The sequence below is a fragment of the Cyprinodon variegatus genome, unplaced genomic scaffold (genome assembly GCF_000732505.1).
Source record: "Cyprinodon variegatus isolate N-32 unplaced genomic scaffold, C_variegatus-1.0 Scaffold615, whole genome shotgun sequence".
NCBI lineage: Eukaryota > Metazoa > Chordata > Actinopteri > Cyprinodontiformes > Cyprinodontidae > Cyprinodon > Cyprinodon variegatus.
In genome coordinates this window covers 10,617-33,500 of record NW_015151068.1, presented here as the reverse complement: position 1 = coordinate 33,500, position 22,884 = coordinate 10,617, and the positions used below count along the sequence as shown (strand labels likewise).

At 38.0% G+C, this 22,884-nt stretch overlaps 1 protein-coding gene across 5 annotated transcripts in view; it reads left to right on the top strand.

Annotated features, from left to right (window-relative positions):
* LOC107096327 (protein FAM49A-like) overlaps positions 1-22,606 on the top strand; it is a 42,692-nt gene extending 20,086 nt beyond the window's left edge. For 2 of the 5 annotated variants that reach the window (XM_015392931.1, XM_015392933.1), the window contains 10 exons: positions 2,345-2,424; positions 8,239-8,360; positions 9,960-10,065; positions 13,841-13,977; positions 14,084-14,161; positions 14,374-14,490; positions 15,789-15,868; positions 17,760-17,886; positions 18,462-18,532; positions 20,816-22,606. In XM_015392931.1, the coding sequence (XP_015248417.1) occupies positions 2,352-2,424; positions 8,239-8,360; positions 9,960-10,065; positions 13,841-13,977; positions 14,084-14,161; positions 14,374-14,490; positions 15,789-15,868; positions 17,760-17,886; positions 18,462-18,532; positions 20,816-20,879 (975 nt within the window). In that variant the 5' untranslated portion in view covers positions 2,345-2,351 and the 3' untranslated portion in view covers positions 20,880-22,606. Of the gene's footprint in view, positions 1-61; positions 142-2,344; positions 2,425-8,238; positions 8,361-9,959; positions 10,066-13,840; positions 13,978-14,083; positions 14,162-14,373; positions 14,491-15,788; positions 15,869-17,759; positions 17,887-18,461; positions 18,533-20,815 lie in introns of all 5 variants that reach the window. The other 3 variants (XM_015392934.1, XM_015392935.1, XM_015392932.1) reach the window with 2 other exon arrangements.
* The last annotated feature ends 278 nt before the right edge of the window (positions 22,607-22,884 follow it).

The window sequence follows — 22,884 nt, the reverse complement described above, 5'->3', positions numbered from 1 at the left end:
GTGTGTTTTTCCAAGCGGGCTTCCAGGTTCTGTATGCATTCTGTTGTTTCCTCCTGTCCAGGTCGCTGGCCATGGGGAACCTCATTAAGGTCCTTGGCAAGGATTTAGAGAACTGTCCGCATTTTTTCCTGGACTTTGAAAGTAAGTGAGCGCCAGGGTGTGTGTGCACGTGTCTGTGTGCTTGAACTGTGGGTGTGGAGCGGAAGGTGGCGCCGTGGGAGGTGGGTTGACGGGGCTCGGAGGGGGACACGTTCGGATGCAATCGGCTTAGTCGTTGATGGTGTGATGGAGTGTTGTTGAGGGTGTTGTTTCTCATTATCAGATGCTCTTCAGTCCCACTCTCAGTCAGATAATCGTGTAGATACCATCTTTAGACACGTGCATTTCTGTGAATCAGAACACTGTTATCTGCAGCAGGCGAGGCATAGGCGGGAAGGACATTCTAATGTCTTGACCGTCAAAAATACTTTGGTTTTAAAGTATTATGGCATTAGCAAAAATAAAAAAATAAAAAATAAGCATAACTAAATTGCTGTTGTATAGTAAGTGCTGCCAAAAAAATGCACTTAAATCCTTTTTGGAGTCATTGGGGGACATTGTACCTGTTTCAGACAACAGGCCTTATGGCTAGAAAACTGGAGTACCCAGAGAAATCCCACACATGCTTAGGGAAGACAGGAATTCTGGCATTTACTCAACTCATGTTTAAACCCAAATAGTTTCCGATAAAGTCTGATTTTCTCTGCAGTTCAGAGCTTTCAAGTTATACACTGCCAAAAATCTAAATCTTGATAAGTCATTTTTTCTTAAAATAAGTTGATTTGTTCTTGAATTAAGGAGGTAAAAGAGACATTTTGCCAATGGAACAAGAGAATTTACACTTAAAGTAAGAAAACACAATTGCATTGTCTTATTTCAAGTGCATATTATCTAATTATCTTATTTTAAAAGTAAAATTACTCATTCCATTGGCAAACTATCTCATTTACCTACTCAAATTAAGGGTGAATACACTTAATTTAAGAATTTTTTACTTATTTCTAGATCATTTTTGCAGTGTATTTACTTGACAGCTTTAGCTAACTGAGGCTTTAGTGACAAATGTTTATAGATTGTGAAAATTCCTCATGCATTTGTCAAAGAAATGACTCAGCAGTTTAAACTTCCACCTGATGCATATTTGGATTCCTGCAACGTTCCTGAGGCTTATCAGAAGCCCTCTGATGCCACCGTGTTGTAACACCTCCTAAAACATGCCCGAGTGATAAAAGTGAGACTGACAAAACTGCTTAAATCCTCATCCTCAGTCTGCTGTACAAAGAAAGAGGAAGTAGAAAAATTCAAACTTAGTGATAGAGGTGCATGCACTTCTTCTGGATGTAATAAAATTGCAAATATTTTTTTTTTTCACAAACTTTATGAAAAACGGTGCTCTCAGGATGCAACATGAGCACCGAATCGGAAGTGTGTGGATTTTTGTTTAAATAATCTTAATTTAGTCTCAAGTAGCATGCTAGCTAATACACCAAAAAGCTAAGAAACTAGCTTTAAAGCTAAACATGTGGTAAATAAAAACAAAAGGAGAAGAAAGACCAACTAAATTTAGTTATAAAGTAATGCTACAGCATTGTTATGCTAATGCTGGGAGCCCGACAAGGTTATTTTAGCTACAATAACTGCTTTAGCTATATTAGCTGCTTTGCTAGCAAGCCTATAGACGCCATTTTGAAACAAAAAACTGACATTTTTAATCATTAAAGTTAAAGGGAACCATCTTAATTAGAACCTTCATACAAAGCTATCAGCTCACAGCAACAAGTGGGGGATGGGAAGCTAGCCTTTTCTTACTTAAAGGTGTTTAAAAAACAGCATGATGAAATATCAATAGATTTTAAAAAAGGATCATTTTAGACAGTGGCATACTTTAAAACCAGCCTATGCCTATCATAGTAAATTAGAAATTGTTGTATGAGAGTTTTTCTTAACATTTTCCTGTTTTATGTGGCCAAAGATTAATGGGATTAAATCTTACACGTTTGATTTTCATTGGTAGAACTTTGTGGTTCTGAATCAGGGCCTTTAAATGTGGGTCTGCTCTGAATTGTTTAGCATCCATGAGAGTGCGACTGAAGCCGCTCTGTTGTCAGTGTTTTCATGCATCACCCAGGCCTTACTCCCATCATGCCATTCTCTCATCCGGTCGCCCACCTCCACCACGTCACCTCCTGCACGCCACACACACAAATACGGCTCACACACACACATCCATACACCCATGTGCGCACCACCCCCGACAGGGCCATCCCCTCATCACCCACAGACTTCTTCCCTCTCTCTGTTCCAGGGGGCTCATGGGAAACCTCCTGAAAGTGCTGGCTTGCGCCGAACTTGAGCATGGGCCAATAGTTTTCCTTGACTTTGAACGTGAGACCATCAGCTTCTTTTTTTGAGTTATACCTTTCTCTATGTTGCCTTTCCCTTTATTTTCTCATCGTTCCATCCATCTTAGCTAACCATTGTAACATCTTCTCTGTTCTTTTTTCCCTCCTCACAATTTATCTTTTCTTTCAAGGACTGGCATTTTTTAAAATCATTTGGCTTCCTTTGAAAGAGTCTTTCTATCACAGAGAAGCACAAAAGTACGCCGACATTGCTGCAGAATGGGAAACAATACGCTTTGGTCTTCACAGCCAAAAAAGATGAGAACAAATAAACAGCAAATGTCAGTCCTGCGTGGGTCTTTTTGTTGCTCATGTATGACGATGTTACAGTCTATCGTCATCCAAGCACATCCTCATCCCCTCATCCTCTGCTGGATGTCAGATCGACTTGCGTGTTTTTGCTTTTCACTAACAAACGCTGATGTATATGAGCGTGATGAAGAGATTGGAAAGGAGAGAATGATTGTGGAGAAAATACTCATAAAAATGGTCCCTTGTGCTTCTTTCTCTCCCTCTTCAGACGTTACAGTGCAAAAATCACCCATCCTAACAAGATCTTTTAGATTTTCAAATCTTTCTCATCTTCTTGGGCTGTTTTTTTCTCTCTACCTTAAAAGAAGTTGGCCTGAAGTATTTTAAAATTGATTACAAGTGACAAGAGCTTGTTAGGATGTAGATACACAATGTGGTGAACAAGTATTTCTCCCTAAAGATTTGCTTTTTGCTATATTTTAAGCTTTTCAGACCAATCTACTGTTAAAATCATAAAATAGCAACATGCAGTTTTTATTAATTGTGGGGTAAAGCTATCCAAACTAACCTGACCTTTTCTGAAAGTCTGTTTGTTCCCCTATTTAAATCGATAATCAAATTCAATTAACCAAATTTTGGTTGTGTCGTTTCAACAACCTGCAGATGCGACATGTATCGTAATTATCTGACACCAAGAAGTAGGCTAAAAGATCTGAAAAATCTCATTTTCACCTGCATTTAAATTATTTTCCAAAATCTGGTGAGGAGCCATTTGCTTCTATCATTCTACCAAGAATTGATAAATGATTTTTAAAGCTTGGACTCCAACATACAGTTATCTATATACGAGAAAACATGGAACGGTGCTCAATCCTCAAAGGAGCGCCTCGCCTTCCTTTATTGCCAGAAGAGAACAAGTATGGCGTCACATTTAGTTCAAAACCTGCAAACAAAATACAACTACAAAAAACTACTTCTGCACATGTTTTATTTACCAATGCACGACTAAATCACCCATGCACGAGAACGCCACTTCGAGAGGAGAAACATCGCTCTACATGTGCACCAGCTCCTTCCACAGACGCTCTGGATTGTGCTCGGGATCTCACTGCACCCATGATTTTCTGTCCAGCGGCCACAGTCGAGGACAGCTGCGCTCTCCAAAGCATCTCTGCCCTCGGACTAATTTCCTTTTGGTGCAAAGAAAAGTTTTTTGACAGGTTTGACAGAAAAATCTCTTCTGTAGGCCTGCTCCTGATTGGGCCTTGCAGAAACGGAAGGCTTCCTGACACTACTTCCTGTGTGATCGTGTGCAGTGGTAGATAAACCATGTGCAGAAGTAGGTTAACATACATACGAGTGTGTATATTTCGCTATAGGAGTTTTGAAATAGATGTGACGCCATAGCATAGAATATCATACAGTCAAATACGGTCTGCTTTAGTGCTGCATTACTGCTTAAGGACTCAAGGGGACTCGCTTTGACTCAGAACTGTTTAGCAGAATATCAGGTGTAAAGCAGGTTCAAGTGGACTTGGATTTTTAAGCAGCAAAAGCAAGTCTATGTCTGAATGGCTGGACATAAATCGGGCTAGGATGATTTAGCATGACCTTAAAAATGCTGTTCATTCGCTTGAACAACATGGATGAAATTAGCACAACTGAAAAGAGCAATTGGCCAAGGCACCAGAGAGTGGTTACCTGTTTTTAACCACAAAAATGTTGTATAAATACTGAAGAGAAAGCATTTTTTCACACGTGGTCAGGTTGATTCTGATAGCTTTCTTACGTATTTAGTGATGTTATCGTTCTATGTAATTGTAATTTTCTTCATCTGAAATAGAAGAAATCTGTAAAAGGGGGGAAATACTTTCTCACTACGCTGTATTTGCACTGTATCCCCTCATATCCTGCCGCCTTTTTTTGCCACTTTCCTCCTTTAACAGCTGACATCCTCCTCCTTCTCCTCCTTTGCCAGCTGCATGTTGGGGATGGGGTGGGGGGAGTGGGGGTGAGCTGGCCTGAGAGACGTCAAACTCTCAAATAGGCTGAATTTCCCCCCCCCGTTTCATTATGCATGTGATTCACTCGACTTCAAAAGCGAAAAGGAATGAGTCAGAGACGGGAATGGCAGCTTTAGAAGACCTTCCCCCCTCCTCAGCCACCTCTGGGCCATCTGTGAGCTCTCTCTGCGGAGCCGAGGGACGCACTCACCTCTGTCACACAAGTCTGGTACGAGCTACACTCAGCTCCCATAAGAGGCGACCTTTTTGCTTGGAAACTTAACTACAGCACCATGTTTGAGAGAGAAAATCAACAAAGAATAAGCTGGATGTCATTTAGGGGTCCATCATGACACTTCAGGAAGAAAATGTCTAAATGTTGCAAAAAATGTTTTAGCTGAAATAAATCAATAGTTACAGAGACTCAGATGGATATGTGAATTTAAAACCACACCAATAAATAGGAGCATTTGGGAATTTATATAATTTCAATAAATCTGCTTTCTGATCAGGACGTCAGACAAGCAATATAACTAAGAGTCTGAAACGCATCCAATTCTTTCACAAAAGTCATTAATCATTTTTCATACAATATAGTTTGCTTTATTTGATGATTTAAGGACACAAGAACATTATGTACTGTAAATATATTATTAATGGCGATCTGGATGAATATCAGGTTGCACATGTCCAAATGAGCTGATGGTGCCTCCGGTACAGATATATATATGGTGTTAGGACATTAAACATGGGTCATTCTGGAAGATGACTTCTTTATGACTTAAAAATGCTGCTAAAACAAAATACCGGTAAAAGATCTATAACTCAACTCAATTCAACTCAAACTTTATTTATAAAGCACATTTAAAACAACCGGGGTTGACCAAAGTGCTGTACAGGAATCACAGTTAAGGAACATAAGATAAAAGCTAAAGGCTAAAATACATAAACACATAAAAATAGAATAAGATAAATGTTTCAATTAAAATACATTTTAGAATAAAATAAAATTTAAAATGAAATTTTGCCAAATGTCCACTTAGACATGATTAAAGATGATGTTGAGAGATATAAACATTCTCACAGGGTATAAAAGCGTTAGCAAGCATTGGGCGTATTTTTACCTACAGCCACTCCTGGGAAGGTGTTTTATTTAGATGTACCTCAGTTTGTATTGATTTCTAATGTGTCTTTGCTTTCCAGATTTTTCCAATATCAGTTTAATTGATCTCATTTCTGCCTTCCTGGTCAGAAATGCCATTAAAAAAAATGAAGAGCTCAGAAATAAAACATTTTATAGGATGCAGATTATCCTGATCCAGCAGACTGGAAGAAGGAGATCAGAGCAACTGCTCATTCAGACAATAATTTCATAAATAATAATTACGAGATGGATTACCTTAATGCTACAGAGAGAAGCTAAACTGTAAGGAGCTGCTTGTATTTTTATTATTTTATTTATCTAAGATAAACTAACAGCCTCTTGAGTCCAGGTATACATAAAGCTTACGGTAGAGTTACTGATCCTCCCGTTTAGCTCTTGAGACTGGTTTGTTATCATTCTCTAATTAATACCTAGTAAAAACAGCATGTTGTCTGAAGAATAAAGGAGGCTGTAATGAGGCGTTATAAATATAGAAAAGGTTGCTGCGCTTATTAGGGCAGCCGCTGTGTGCACAGGACAGCACATTTCCAATGATTACCGGCTCTCTGCAGGGCGGCGGCGCCTTCGGGTGCAGGAATCATCTGCAGTGAGCTGCTTGGAAACGCTCCACAGTCCCTCCATCCCCCCTGAGTCCCTCAGAAAGACAATAAAACCAAACTTGGTTATGACTTGGTACATCCTGAACGTTACATCATCACATCAGCTGACATATAAAATAATCTGATCTTTAAATTGTTCAGTTTGAAACCTTTAATATGAGCAATTATGTCTGCACAATAAAGTTTAATTTACTAACACAGAGGTTGGAAACAAGCCTAGACTATCTAGCAGCTGGTTTGAGGTGAAGTTGTAAAGATGCATGCATCAGTGATGGCCCTCAGCATGATACTGCCACCACTTTGGGCTATTAATAAAATTTTGGGGGGGTCTAAAAGCATCTTGATATTTTCCAACATGCTTCTTGTCACTGTGACCTATCTCAAGAAAATAGTTGGCTTTTCCATTTGATGAAATTTCTAAAGTTACTAATTTCTTCTTAGGCATCATTTTAATCCTTACTGATGAAAAACAACAACAAAAAAGTTTTACATTGTGACCTGGGTATTCTAGCATCTCAGGCATTATATTCGGTGGCTTTCGGACAATTGTCTTTCTTTGGAGGGGGGTAAAATGTTTGAAACTGGTTAAAAAGAAGAGAATCATACCAACCATTCCCATTATCTGAATATTGTTTGCAGGACCGAAGCACAAACAGGACTATGGGATGTGCAAAATGAAGATTTAATGATAGAAATGAGAAAAAATTACTAAAACAAAACAAGATGAAGATGATATGGAGAAAGAGGAGAATGTGAAATATAGGAGATGGCAGGCAGTGTAGGGGGAGGATCCAGCTGGAAACAACGGCCAACAGTGATGCTGAGGGAAGTGTGGAGAGAGACATAGAATCTGATGGGATAATTAAGAACAGCAGAAACAAGTGGTAAGCAGAGAGGCTGAGAGAAAAGGACTAATTTACACTAATAAAGCTGAGTTGATGCACAGATAAAATGCAGCCAGTGATCTGAGAGCATAAAAATCTAAATGCACAAAAAAATAAAATGTACTTTGAAACTAACAACAAAAAAAAAATGACAAAACCGATGAAAAAAAATGAATAAATAAGATTAAGACACCTGTAGGTCGTCACAAACTAGTTTTCCAATAAATGAAGCAGAATAACAGGCTGCATTTATCCAAACATTATCGTGGTGAAATCAAACCTAATGTTTACTATTTTTATTTTTAAAGTTGACTAAATGGAGATAACTGAAAAGTTTAAATACACTGTCATGCCAGTGTGAATTAATCCAAATACGGTACTTAGCAGAGATTTAATCATGGGATGCAAATATTAATAAGACAATCCTGTAGATGTGAGATGATCTGTAGAAATCTTTCTCAGCTGAGATATATTTTCCATGTAATGTCATCCAGGCTTCTAAAAACCCTTCATTTAATTCTTTATTCCCATAAAGTGAGACAGGCTGTGGTTCGGTTTTCAGGCGGTCACCATGTAATCAGACCTCACTGTGTGACAGAGGGTTTCCCAAAAAATAAAAATCTAGAAAGCTTTTAAAGTCAGAGTGAATCTTTGATGCCTGGGTCAGATTCAAGCCTCAGTTTGATAAAGTGCTGTAGCAGCAGAGAGATTAATCCCAGGTTTTTGTCTAGTCTAGAACAACATTTTAACTCTTTCTGCCTTATTAACCTTCTTCTCTCCTCCGATCCTCTCTGCTCTTTTTCACTCCTCTCTCTTGCTCTTTGCCTTCTCTCTATGAACACTTTGATCTGGTCCCTTTACCTTATATTCCACTCTCCCTCCCCACCGGGGCAGATGCCCAGCCCACCGAGGCAGAGACGGCCGTGTGGAACCAGGTCAGTGCCGTCCTGGAGGAGGCCCACGGCATCCTGGCTGAGCTGCAGTCCTATAACGGCGCGGGGCAGGAGATACGAGAGGTGAGGAGCTCAGAGATGAACAGGAAAAACAAAATATTGGCCAATGAAATTCAAACAGCAAAATGTCCTGCAAAAGTTGGTTTATAGTCTTCTGACTTTTTCACATTCTCTTAAGCTACAACCTTCATGGCATGTTATTAGGATTATATATGCTGCAGCAAAGCAAAACAAGTCCATAATATTATTCAATCTTTAACAGCTTTATATATCTAGAAACTCAAATCCTTCTCAAACATCAAGTCAAGTCAATTTTAAAGTCTTGCCACAGATTCTGAACTTTCACTTAAAGGTATAGTGGAGGATTTTGTTAAATTCTTGTAAAGAACTGCCCTCTGCACTTTAAAAAAAAAATGCACATGCACAACCCTGTATCCGCTCCCGAGAACGCGTGCGAGAGCACAAGCCCATTTCTCCTCGTGCACGCTCTGTTTAAAAGTTGCTGTGTTCATCGCTCATACAAGCTTAGCTTCCACAAGAAAATGTGCATTTTTTCCACTAAGTCAGACTCTCACCAGTAGGTGAAAATGGGGATGAGCACGTAGGAAGGCTTTAGATAAATATGGACCACTTATTTTGATGATCCACCTGGAAAAAGAACATCCTCCACTATACCTTTAACTCTTTCCACACATGATAAATCAATTTATATTCTTAGGTAAACATAAAGGTGACTCCATCTTTTTACAGTTTTCTCTCCTGTATTCCTGTTTTAGCTCCAACTTCCCTCCGTTTAACCAGTTTTAATACCCTTGTTGAAGAAAAACATCTTTATTACCATGTTTCTCCATGGGCACAGTTGTGACATCCCATAAATGCATGAAGGTCACACATTCAACTTTTTTCTATATGTATTGCTCTTTTGAATAAACTCCAGATAAAACACATTGCATTTTTTTTTGCTCCACATTAAATGATCACAGTATACGATAACCTTTTTGGCAGGAACAGTACTTTAAGCTTTTTTCACAGCAACATGTACCAGAAAAAGTGTTTTATCCTCAGCAGGAATGCTTTCTGCTGCTGACTTTACTTTTATGACTTCAGCGACAAGCGCTGAATCATTTCTTTGCTTTGCTGACGCGCAGACCTTGAAGAAATGTTATAAAGCACAAAAATCTCAGTCAGTCTTCATCTCTCTGGACCTGGTTCACTTTTCACGCCCCACCTTCAGTCAGTGAAGCATGAAGCAAAGAAAAGGGAGAAAATCCCACTTATTCTGAGAGAGACTTTTACTTCAATAGAAGTATGAACATAATTAAATGCTGCTGCCTACGTCTCATGAGAAATAGATTTATATAATCACTTAATACCAAATTAACTCAAGTGATGCCCCTGAATTTGATTAGTTTAGTCGAAGTAATTTAGCCAGATTTGAGTTCCTTCTTTAGAACCTATACATCCTCATATATCTGGTTTGTAATGCAAACTTGTTAGATCTAGATATGTGATCCGTCAGTTGGAGATGCTGTGGTAAGAAAGTACCTTGAACCCAAAATGGAAAATGTTTCTTTATCGTGAAAAAAATGGCAGAAGAAGAGTTCAGAGAAGTTTTTTTTTTATTTTTTATTATGACATCTGGTTTTGTGTACCCTCCTGCAGGCCATCCAGAACCCTGGCGACCTTGCTCTTCAGGAGAAAGCCTGGAACGCAGTCTGCCCCCTGGTGGCCAAACTGAAGAGGTTCTACGAGTTCTCCCTCAGACTGGGTGAGCCTAAAAACCAAAGCTGAAAACTATCCAAGAGGATAACAGAACAATATGGCCGTCTAATCCGGATCAGAAGCTCAAAGTGACCTGAAATTAACTAGAACTCAAAACTAAATCTAAGCAAGGAAGCTACTGCAGCTGAATATTTATGAACTACTGGAGATGTGGAGAAAACTGCAGCAGGGTGGCATGCAGCAGAAATGTGATAGATGTTTTACTGCCATGGTTCTTATTTACTTTCATTAATGGCAATAGAAGGTAGAGAAGGTAAAAGCACAAGTTACTACTTTTCTATGTTTTTACACCAGCCAGCTGTGCTGCTGCACTAACTTTATAACATGTAGATAAACAGAAACAATTTAATATTTACTTTAAACTCCTTTATAGCCATGCATCAGCTACATTCAATTTGGGAAATTAGGAAACCATGCAGCATCCTGAAATAAAATATAGACATTTTTTTTATTGATTTTCAGTAAGTGATCCTTTATTACAACAACTGAAAGTAAGGGAAATACAATTAATTATTTTAGTAAACTTAAATTTTAGGTAAGGAATGCATTGGCTCATTCTCGACTTAAAATGGTTAAAATCACAGGCAACTGTTACATCCGGAGCACATGAGGGTTTGAACTGGTGTAATCCTGACAAAGGAGAGCAGAATTAAAGTGTAAAAGACTTAAACTTTCCGTTGCCTTCTGAGAAAAGCAGCAGCTTATGAGTCCAGTATGGATTTAAAAAGGTGTTAACCCTTTAACACCGACTGTATCATATTTGATACCTGAATTTATGAGATCTCTTTATCATCAGTGTCACATCAGACACATGTATTGGACAGAAATTCTATATTAAACTGCACAGTAATGCCTACTGTATCACAAATAATACAAATTACATATTTAATTTGACTCATTACATTTTTTGTTTATATTTGTCAGTATTTTCAATAACCCCTATAGTTAAAAAAAAATAAACAGAACACTCTGATTAATATTCACTGGTTTAGGCTTTACAGGGATTAAAAATCGTTAGAAATTAGCCTTTACAGCTTCCAAAAAAATAGGCTTCAAGTAGATGAAATAGAATAGAAGTACAAGAAGACAGTAGAAAACAAGATGCTGAAAGATGCTGTCTATAGCAGAGGGGTTTCTTTGTACAACTAGAAAGAGGCGGCGGCATTAGTTGAGTTTTGGGAGGTGAGAAACTGTCTGCTCTCTAACAGAAATACAAAGGCTTTGATGCACAAATTTCTTCAGAAAAACATTAAATTAACACGGACTAGGTTTTCTGGAATAATGTTCTTTGAACAAATGAGCTTCAAAGTTAACTATTTAAAGACCAGAACAGAAGACCAGAAGATTTATTATCCAAAAAAGTTCAGCAGAAGCAAAAATCCAAAAACATAAATCCACAAAAACTGAGAACCGGGAATACTCACAACAAGGGGGCAAAGAAATGATAACAAATCGCAAACAGTTACTGAGCAGGAGGTGCATATATGGGAGAGAGAAACAAAGACCAGGCTAATCAGCAGATTGGGAGCAGGTGTGAACAGAGGAGTCTAGAAGGGAGCTAAGGAAAAAGAGACTGACACAAGAGGGCAACAGAGAGCAAACAGGAAATACATAAGAACGCAGATACAATCAAAAATAACCTGAATAAAACAAAATATAAATAAAACCAATTAAAACTCAAAGATAAAAATGAAATAGAACCAAAACCATAACAAGACTTGTTGGGAATAAACCAAATATAGCATTTTAGGAAATTACCCTAATAGAGAGTCTAGAATCCACCATGATTATCACCGTGTCCCAGAGGCAGGTTACGGAAGATGTGAAATCGTCTCTTAAAAAGTAGAAGCAGATTTGGATTCTTTAACACGACAACGACGCAAATCCACCAAGGAATGGCTGAAAGATTAGAAATGGAAAGTCTTGTTCTGAAGTAAAAGACAAAATGGTTGTATGGATGAGAAAATGATTGAACTGACAGATCCTCCGTCACGCAAATATTCTATATAAGTCACTGTAATGTAAGCATAGTTTTCATTTAGTTAACCTTCTGCCACAACATCCTGCTAAAGGGGACTGAAATCCTGCACTCTTGTGAGTTTACTCTCTGCTAGTATGCTTTTCATTTAAATCAGGGAAAACAAAGATGCATAAAAGTGGTAAATGAAGCTTTGTTATACACCTTGGGAAAACTGAACAGTCAGATGGCAGTGCTGTCATGTTAGTTTGAAGCTATTCCGATGTTTTGGAATTGCGCTTTTCAGTTCCTCACCATTCCTAAACATGCATTCACGCTCAAAACCAAGCCCCGTCCTCGACAGCATCTCTGCCGCATCCTGACCAAGCCACGAGGCTGCCGTTGCTAAGGAAACAGTGGTACATGGTTTGTCCGGTGCTGAAAAAGACAGAGAGAGCAAAACGGAGTTCAGCAGCCGCCTCTGCTCTGCCTTCCAATAATATCTCCATTTCAGGGACACGGTGTTCTCAGCTTACCATAAAGTGAGGGCTAGCTAATAATTGATGAGAATGATTCCACCTTATCAGAAGGGAGCTCAGCCTCCATCATGATGGAGAGGGAAGGATACAATCCTTATGATCCATCCTACATGTTCCACATCCTCTCTCTGCACCCTGCACTTATTTCATTTTTTTCAACATATTTTGTCAGATTATACGTAGAAAATAGAATACAATTCAGCAAAGTGATACTTGATGCAACGCAGCAATCAATAGCAGTCAGTGCACAGGATGGAGAGCAGGTGCTTTATGGTAGCAGCAGGAGGGAGAGAGGGGTTTCTGCCCTGGCCCTTTAGATTAAACACTTCTCTGTTGTATTTATAGGAGGCCATAATGCATTTTTAATGCAGGGGAAGTGATGAGGTGACAGAAGGCTTTGCTTTTGATGCATCTCTACACCATGCAGCCTCAGAGGTCAGACTCTGGTGTCAGACAGTATAGCACCATATATATATATATATATATAAAATCTGACTAATTCTTAAATAAATGTAGTTCTGGTCTAAAACTATGACTAAGATTCCCATACTGACACTAGATTTAACTACATTTCTATTAAAATCTTTAACATTTCCATTAAAACACTGATACTAATACGTATTGAAATGTTGTAAGAACTGACACTGGTTAAATTTCATTTTTAAATTGGACGGATCTGTGGAAATAATGTGTGTTAATCTCTCAGCCATGGCCTGCCATCCTCTTTGTCCTGTTTAACAGTATTTCACTTTTATTTTTCCATTAAATTTCTAAACTCCTCATAACCTTTTACTTACTTAAAATACGATTTACATTCACATTTCGCCATGGTTCCTCAATGAGCTCTGTGATCGACTGCACGGTCTACTTATGTGGGAAGCAACACTGATTAGTTGAACCTGAATTATTGATATTAAGCAAGCAAGAGTTATTTTAGTGAAACTAGTGATCGTGACCTAACATATCTCTGAACTGAGGGTCTAATTCTGACTTTTAATGATTGAGTTTTATGAAATATCCCTCGGTGTGTTAATATTGAGACACTAGCCCAGCTGTGAAAGTATTTGGCTTTATTGGATTTTATTTATGGATGATATTAAATAAATCAGTAAAGAATGTAATATATCATATCATAAATACAACAGGTTGTAAATCTGTTAGAAACTTGTTTTAAAATGATCTGAAAAGTTCAGAAGTGTGTAACAACCTGATCAAACAGATAGTTTGGTAGTTAAAGTCGATGGTTTTGGTGTTTTTCTCTGCAGAGAACGCTCTGCGCAGCCTGCTGGAGGCGCTGACCAGCCCACCCTACGCGCCCATGCAGCACCTGGAGCGAGAACAGGCCCTGGCCAAGCAGTTTGCTGAGATTCTGCATTTTACACTCAGCTTTGATGAACTAAAGGTGAAAATAATTGTCCACATTTGTTCCAATAATCACCACTGCTGCATGTATAAAAAAGACATTTCTATTTTATAACATCATAAAATCTGACTGATGTTGTTGGCAGATGACAAATCCAGCCATTCAGAATGACTTCAGCTACTACAGGAGGACTATAAGTAGGAACAGGCTGAATAACCAGCAGGTAGGATCATAACCAAGTCAATAAATGACTATTTATTGATTATAAATGGGTCCTCTGCTTCCCTTCCATTCATTTAGCAACAATCCATATTCTAGTTGACACAATAAGTAATTAAGAGTAATGTTACTTGTCTCATAGCTGGCATAATCATGCAGCTGTTATTGTGAGTTGTGATTATTAAACTGTTGCTTCTCATCTTGGGGTCCAAACAGCTGGATGCAGAGAATGAGGTAAACAACGAAATGGCCAACCGGATGTCCCTGTTTTACGCTGAAGCAACACCGATGCTGAAGACCTTGAGTAACGCCACCACCAAGTTCGTTTCAGAGGTACGGTCGTCTGGGGTCAAACTCTAACTTTAAAAAACAAAACAAACAAAGATCACATAGGGGAAAGAAGGAGGTATTAATGCAATCAATAAACCTGGCAAATAAAGGACCTAATTAGTAAATTAAAGCCCCTCATTGCAGAAAATATCAGCTGAAGTATGTTGGGGGATTAACTTTAAAATGTTGCTGCTAATTGTAGGTAACGTATAAGAACTTTGGCCCCAATTAAAATAACGGCTGATTTTTATATGGCCCTATGATGGACAACTAAAGTCAAAGTTTATAATAAAACTAGAGAAGCACTGATCTGATTCCTGAATTGGATATCAAGTCAGATCTTTAGTAATTAATTTGATATCAATTCAATTCAGTTTATTTATATAGTGCCAATTAACAACACATGTCAGCTCAAGGCACTTTATAATTCAACCAGAACATGCAGTCAAATTAATTCAGATATCAGAGATCCAATGCAGTGTACTTTACATAGAGCTGTTTTTCTTTCTTTTTGCTGCTTATTTGTTAGTAAATAATATGAAGTACAGTTATATCTGTGTTAATCAGTTACATTTTTTTTTAACAAGGCACCGATGCATGGTGCTATACTGTCGAACACACCTCAATTAATGGATCAATGCAGCTCTAGCTAAAACAATTAAAATTCCTCCTTTTAATCAGAGTTCTATTAATCAAAATTCAAACTATCAGGATATGAAACAGCTTTCTTAGGAATATGATCGTCAACGTCTCTGGAAGAATGTTGATACTCAAAGCCTTGCTAAAAGAGCGAAAGCTGTTTTAGAAGCCTAAGAATGCATGCATGCATTCTGTAATAACATGAAAGTGTCATGAAGGTGTAATAACATTGTTTAAAAAATAAATCCTGCCCAATAGTTTCCTTGATTTTAACCCAGAGTTTCTCAGTTTCTACGAATGTTGTTATTGTTCCATTTGGTTTTATTTAGGTAATATTGACATATTTTTAAGTATGATGGCGCTCTTGGAAAGGAAATTAGATCTTCTCTATGATCATCTATGGGCCTCTTAGATAATAAATATAATCAGAGTTTTTTGATGCCATTTTTCTGATGGGTCATGGGTCCTGCAGAGTCTCATGTAAAATGCAGAGGACAGCCTGTTCACTGCTGCCTTTTAGCCAAAACTCTTCCATGGTGTTTTGTCTCCCCCTAGTGTTTAAGATGATCTTCACTTCACAGCTTTGCAGGTTTTTTCTTTCTTTGTATATATATTTTTTTGTGATTTAAATATGTATATGTTCTGTGGTTGTCTCTGTGCAGAACAAGACTCTGCCCATAGAGGACACCACAGACTGCCTGAGCACCATGGCCTGTGTGTGCCGTGTCATGCTGGAGACCCCGTAAGTGTTTTCCCTCCCAATAATCATTCTCTCATTCTCTATCCCTCATGATGCCAGAGACCTACTTTATAATTAGCAGGCTTTCAAAGTGAACAACAGAGGCTGATCTAACTATGAGGAGCTAATCCAACAGCTTCAGTCTAATATGCACAGATTCTAAATGTAGAAAATTCCTTTTCACTGGATTTTTCCTTCAGCTCCCTGTTATCTTGGGTCACCTCAGCCCAGTGGCGGTTCTAGAGAAAAATGACCAGGGGGGGATGTGTTTTTACATGGGGGGCAGAGAACTAGAAAAATAACAAACTCAGACACACAAAACAATAGGACAAGGACGCTCATGAGACACATATCCAAGGTTTCGGACTCCTGATCAGATGAATACTCTTATCCTATCTTGATGCAACTGAAGCATAAAACTGACCGCAATTTCTAAATAATCACTCGAAGGAAATTGCAAAGGTGAAATATTAAATCAGACCAATCAGAAATGTCCTGCTCTCAGCGAATATCAACTGATTTGCGATTAGGCAAGGCAAGGCAAGACAAAATTTATTTGTATAGCACAATTCAGTACAAAGACAATGCAAAGTGCTTTACATGATTATAATATAGGAAAATAAAACACAATCAAAGCAAGTAGGGAAAAAAATAGATAATAAACAATGCAGAAACAAGAAAGAACATTAATGTTCACACTGCACGCGATTGAAGCAGCAGAAACAGCTGTTTTACATGCAAAGTTAATGGTTTACACGCGTCCTGCAGTGCATCTAGAGCAGCATGAGCAGCGTGTTGACACATCTGAGCAGCTTAAGCAGCGCCTTACCAGGGTCTGAGTATCTGAGGCGCTGGACGTGCTCGACACGCATATAAACCAATCAAAGAAGCTGATCTGGGAGCTGGCAGGGAGACGGGCATCACTGCTGATGCAGATCGCTATCATCACTTCTCTAAAACAGTTTATTAATGCCTAAGTTAACTTAAAATTTTTTAACCTGCCAGCAAAATATGTTTGCTTTTATTATTCTGGTGCCTGCAGTTTGTACCACATGCCTGAGCTAACATCTACTTCCAGCTGCAATGAACTGTAGCAGAAACCCCCCAGCTGCTGCTGGGGATATCCAGTGACAGCACCGTCAGTATGTGGAGATCTTAGCTGCTCCGACAGCAATATAATATTTTAACACAGGATCGTCCTCTTGATGAACTGACTGCACAGACGATGTTTTGAGGTGGATTTTCTCGCTTGAAAATATAATAAAACTTTTTTTTACCAGCTGATCACAGCAAATATAGCAAAGCCGCTCTCTGCCATTGATCACAGGAGCAGCAGAGGCATCAGACGCTTCTGTACACACCTTACTGGACGCACGTCAGGAACATCAACCATGATCTTGACGCGCGTCTGACCTCAATGTGTACGAGCATGAAAAATGAAGCAGCAGATGTTTTGATAAAAGCGCGTCCGGTGTGAACGTAGCATTATGCTGCAAAAACTGATCGAAAAAAAGGTCTGAAAAATCAGTGTATTTGCCCTACTGTAACACTGAGTAGGTAAATAAGATGATCTGCAGATGGAACGAGTATTTGTGCCCTTAAAATAAGATAATTACATATTATCCAATTCAAATAAGATTATATATATAAATTTTTTTTTTGCAACTGTAAATCATCTTATCCCAGCTTTAAACTGTCTTACCTTCCTGCTCAAATCAAAGAAAAATACATTTATTGCACGAAAAAAGGACTTTTATTTTAACATTTGTACTGTATGTTTTCAGTACAGCGGCTCTATAACCAACCACACCTTAGCCTATGTCCCCCTTTTTAATTTGAAGTGATGACTTGCTGTAAGATAAGTCGTTTTTCTCTGTGATCCTCCATGTTGCAGGGAGTACCGCTGCCGGTTCACCAACACAGACACCATGCTGTTCTGCATGAGGGTGATGGTGGGCGTCATCATCCTCTACGACCATGTCCATCCCGTGGGAGCCTTCGCCAAAACCTCTAAAATTGATGTGAGTGCTGCAAATATTTTCAGAAAAATGTCAAACACTCAAAGCAATGTTGGGATATTAAGGCACTTTATAATCCAAAAAAAAATAGAAAGCACAAATGCAAAACTTATGGCCGAATCTGATAACCTACCAATAAGCCTATACTGACTCCTTGGAGGTCAGATTTTCTCCATCTACTGGATCTTACACAACCTGCCAACTTATGAGGTATGAGCTCTGCCTCAATATTTACACCATAAATTACCGATTCTTAATTTAATCTTCTGATCTCCATTGCTGCTGACCAGATTCAGCTTTTTAAAACCAAACATGACTCAGCATTCGTGCACCTTGTTCTCTTTCTTCTGTTGCCGTGGCAACAAGAAAGTAATGTCTAAATGGGAAGCCATCATAAAAGGAAACACTTGAATTAGTTTATAATTTAATAGAACGGTAAGAAAAATTGAAAGTTCAATAAAATCCATGTTAAAACAGTAAATAATTGTAAATAAACACAGCAGCTTGTAGAAGAGGCTGATCCCAGGCGGCTGACCTTTCCTCTCCTCTAATGTCCTGTCATCTCTGTTGGCTGGCAGATGAAAGGCTGCATCAAGGTGCTGAAAGAGCAACCGTCCAACAGCGTGGAGGGTCTCCTGAATGCACTGAGGTGAGTACAGATGGATGTAAAGCAGAGACTAGCATCTAAGCTTTAAGGTTTTTAAAAACGGCTGCCAGTAGCATCATCTGAAACAAAAAATTTCTTAAAAAGAAAGATGCCCACTCTATCACTGCCTTAATCAAGCATATTGATGACATAAAGGCTTGGATGTCTCTGAACTTTTTACATTTTAATAAAAGAAAGACTGAAGTGATGGTTTTTGGTGATACCGCATGAATAGATCTGGGCTCTTTGGTCCAGCATATCAAACCAGTTATCACTAACCTAGGGGTAAGAGTGGAAGCAGATCTGAAGTTTGACAGCCAGATCAGAGCAGTTGTTAAATCAAGTTTTTATCATTTGAGACAGCTGGCCAAAATAAAGCTAATTCTTTCAAAGAAACAGTTTGAAATGGTAATCCACGCCTTTGTTACCACTCGGCTGGATTATTGCGATGTCCTCTATGTGGGGGTTAGTGCCTCCTCCATCTCCCGTCTCCAGATGGTTCAAAATGCTGCAGCGGGGCTTTTATCTGGTACACACAGTATGAGCATATCTCTCCCATGTTAGCCTCACTCTACTGCCTGTCCATACATTTTAGAATTCATATTAAAATTATTTTATTTGCTTTTAAATCCCTGAATGTTTGCTGCCCCACTGTACCTCTCTGAGCTTCTTCATCCTTATAGACCTACAGGCTCTTCCAGGTGGTCAGGTTCTCCTGAGAGAGCCTAAAGCTGAAGCTCAGAGGGGACTCTGGCTGTTTTTAAATCTCCTGTCAAACCCAACATTTTTTCTTTGGCTTTTAACACCTAGCAAGACATTGGGCTTTATTTTATTTTATCATTTTTTATCTTTTATTCCTTTTTTTTACCCAATTTTACTGATTTGATTTTGTGAATGTTATTTTTTACCAATGTTTTAGCTGTTTTTTTTTATTTATCTGTACTGTTCTTTGTTTTACTTATTTTATTATTATCTTTTTTTTCATTTAGTCAGATATGGTCAGAGATGGGAAGTAACGAAGTACAAATACTTCGTTACTGTACTCAAGTAGATTTTTCTGATATTTTTACTTTACTTTACTACTTATTTTTATGGCGACTTTTTACTTTTACTCCTTACATTTTTACACAAATATCTGTACTTTCGACTCCTTACTTTTAAAAAAATTGGCTCGTTACTTTAGTTTTGAATCATTTCAATGGAGTTACTGTTATTATTTTTCACATCATCAATACCAAATTCAATCTAATTGGATGGGAATCTACGTTGCATTTGACGCACCACTACAAGATGAATCGACAGATTCGGCGATATTCATTCGCGGCAAATCATTGCAGCTTGGTGGCGGTGGCGTTAGCATGATTGAAAATGAACACAACGGAGATCTAGTCCTATTGGCAGACATCCATTTAAAATGTAGGCAACGGCATGAAAAAAGTGGTTTCTACTTTTACTTTTATACTTTAAGTACATTTACAAGCCTGTACTTTGTTACTTTTACTTGAGTAAAGAAGTTTAATCAGTACTTCTACTTTTACCAGAGTATTTTTTAACACAAGTATCTGTACTTTTACTCAAGTATGGAAAGTGAGTACTTTTGCCATCTCTGGATATGGTTGTTTTTAAGGGATTAACAAATAAAATTGGAATGGATTCATGTTTAAATAACCTTCTTATTCCGTACATTTTTAGTTTATGTCTAATAAGTTAAACTACAATTTAGAACAGAAACTGAATACAGCAAATTATTTGAAAGTCTGACCCATATTCTGCTCCTGTTGTTAAGAACACACAGAAAAAGAATAAAAGGAAACGACTGACTTTAAGAAATTTAGAATTTTTTTTTTTCTTTTAGTTATACAGGAAAAAAATCGAATCGTTTGTTATCCTGTAGAAAAACTCAAAAGTGACTCATTTCCAGCGTTCAAACCGTTTTTATTTTATTAAAATTATTCTGGAATTTCAATGAGTTTATTATTCTCAAGCTCCTCAGGGCCTTTAAAATAGAAAAAGCCCTCAGCATCACAGATCTTCCACCCTACCTTATTTCCAAATATTCGAGCTGACAGAAAGATCAATATGATTTAAAAATGCAGCAGGTATTGTTTTTGTTAAGGGGATTAAATAATAATCAATTATTTCTTAACATGATTTTTAAAGGTAAACATAAAGGCTTATATTTCTCCTTTTTTTGTGATTGAGGTTATGCTGCCAGAGTTACCAATATATGTAGCTGTTGCTGTAATTAAAAGGCTTTTTTGTTTCATTTTCTTTCTTCTTCTTTAGGTACACGACACGGCATCTAAACGATGACAGCACCTCCAAACAAATCAGAGCCCTGCTGCAATGAAAGAACTCCAGAGGAAAGGGGAAAATGTCGGAGCGCACTTGAAGACGGAGGGAAAAAGACACCAGAGGCTGAAAAAAGCTGTTTGTTTACAACGGACGGAGAGAGCCATCTCTGGTTTAGGAGCAACCTGACGATTAGAAGAAGAAGAAGAATTTAATTATATATATTATCAGCTGTCCATCATTCTGTCTCTCATTTTGTAAAGTAAGAAAAGAGAAAAAAAAAAGAAGGAAAGCCAGAAATGAAGATTATAGATATTTATTAAAAGAAGTGAAACACAAGCCTCAGATTAACAGTTTGCTAGGATAAGAGAAGAAGCTATATTGGGAAAATTAAGGTCAGAACCAAAATGTAAGAGTAGATAGAGTTTCATGTTCTTGCTGTGGTCAGATGAGTATTTTTGCACACACCCTTTGAAAAAAACGATGCCATCTTCTTTCCCCCTGAAGTGGTCCCTTGAAGCCCTCTCGTTCCTGGTGGAAGTGGTGGCTTGGTATCCCTCAGCTGCACTGATTTCCACACGCAGGCCAACGAAGCAATGTGATGGATCCACTCCGGAGATTTGCTTCCGCCTCCGTCCCTTCTTTCCCCCACATCAGTACAGCTGTGGGGTACAGGATGAAAGGATCTCTAATTTTTACCCATCTATCCATTTATCCATCCATCTGATCTGATTTATAGTTTTCCTTCAGCACAAAAAACAAAAACAAACATCCGCTCAAGTAAATGTGCTCCGGCGTTTAACATGTTCCAGCACAAAAACCTTCATCAGTTCTCTGGCCTTACTTGAAAAGCTTCATATCTGCGTTTCGTTCTCCATGGTGCTAATGTTGCTCAGATATCCCAGCCCTAGCTTCTTAGAGATATCATCTGGCTCAAATACGACACCCAAAACTAAAGAAAAAGATGTTTCAGTACTGACTATATCAAGCTTTTTCCACTATGTTGAGAGAAAAACAAACCAGGAAAGTCAGTTCTTCTCACATTTGTTTTGCTGTCCATTTACAGCTAAATAAAGCAGATCCTAGAATCAATGCGATCAACAGCACACTCCTTCACCTCGTGCCAAAAGCTGACTCGTTTACACTCTTATTATATCATCAAAGGGGCTACAGGGGTGTTTTGTAGCCCTGACAAATAACTGATCATCTTAAACACAAGAAATAGCAGAAAGAAATCAGGTATTTGAAGAGAGATCTGTGTTCTGATGTAAATAAGCGAGGCCTTTCTTGTCTGACATCTACACGCTCTGCTTGGATTCACAGCCAACATTCCCGCCTCCAGCAAGCTAGCCTTCTTTCTTTTACTACGAGCCCGAAGACACAATTCAGACAGTTGAAGGAAAACGTTAAAAAAAAGTGCTGTACGTTGGATGTCTATAGACCTTAGTCTGATTTAATTTATAATCTATTTTCTACACGGGGTGTGTGCCGGAGCGCACCCTGTAACACATACATAGATGGCATGTTGTAAAAGTTCTGACAAGAGTGTGTAAATAAGGTGTTTCTATTCATTTTTAATTGTTCGGTGATGCTGAATTCGGGTATGTGTTGTCTCTCAGAATTACCATGCGTTTGGCTTGGACCATCAGACTTGCCGTAGTCATAGGTTTTCAGAATTTCAGCTTCATTATGATGAATGAACTAGAGGGAGGGGGAGGGGCTCTCCATTTGCTTGTTCTTTTGTATATTTTGTGCAACAATAAACCTGTCATTTATTACATTAAAAAGCTGATGTCGTCTGTGTGTCATGTCAAGGATTTCAGGGCAAAGCTTGTTTTTCTTAAAGGGAAAACGTCTTTTATTTTTTTATATATATATATATATATATATATATATATATATATATATATATATATATATATATATATATATATATATATATATATATATATATATATATATATATATATATATATTTATATATATATAAAAAAAAAAAGGAAAATATAAAAAAAAAAGGAAAATGTCTTTTAGAACCAAAATACCTAAAAAGATACATCCGC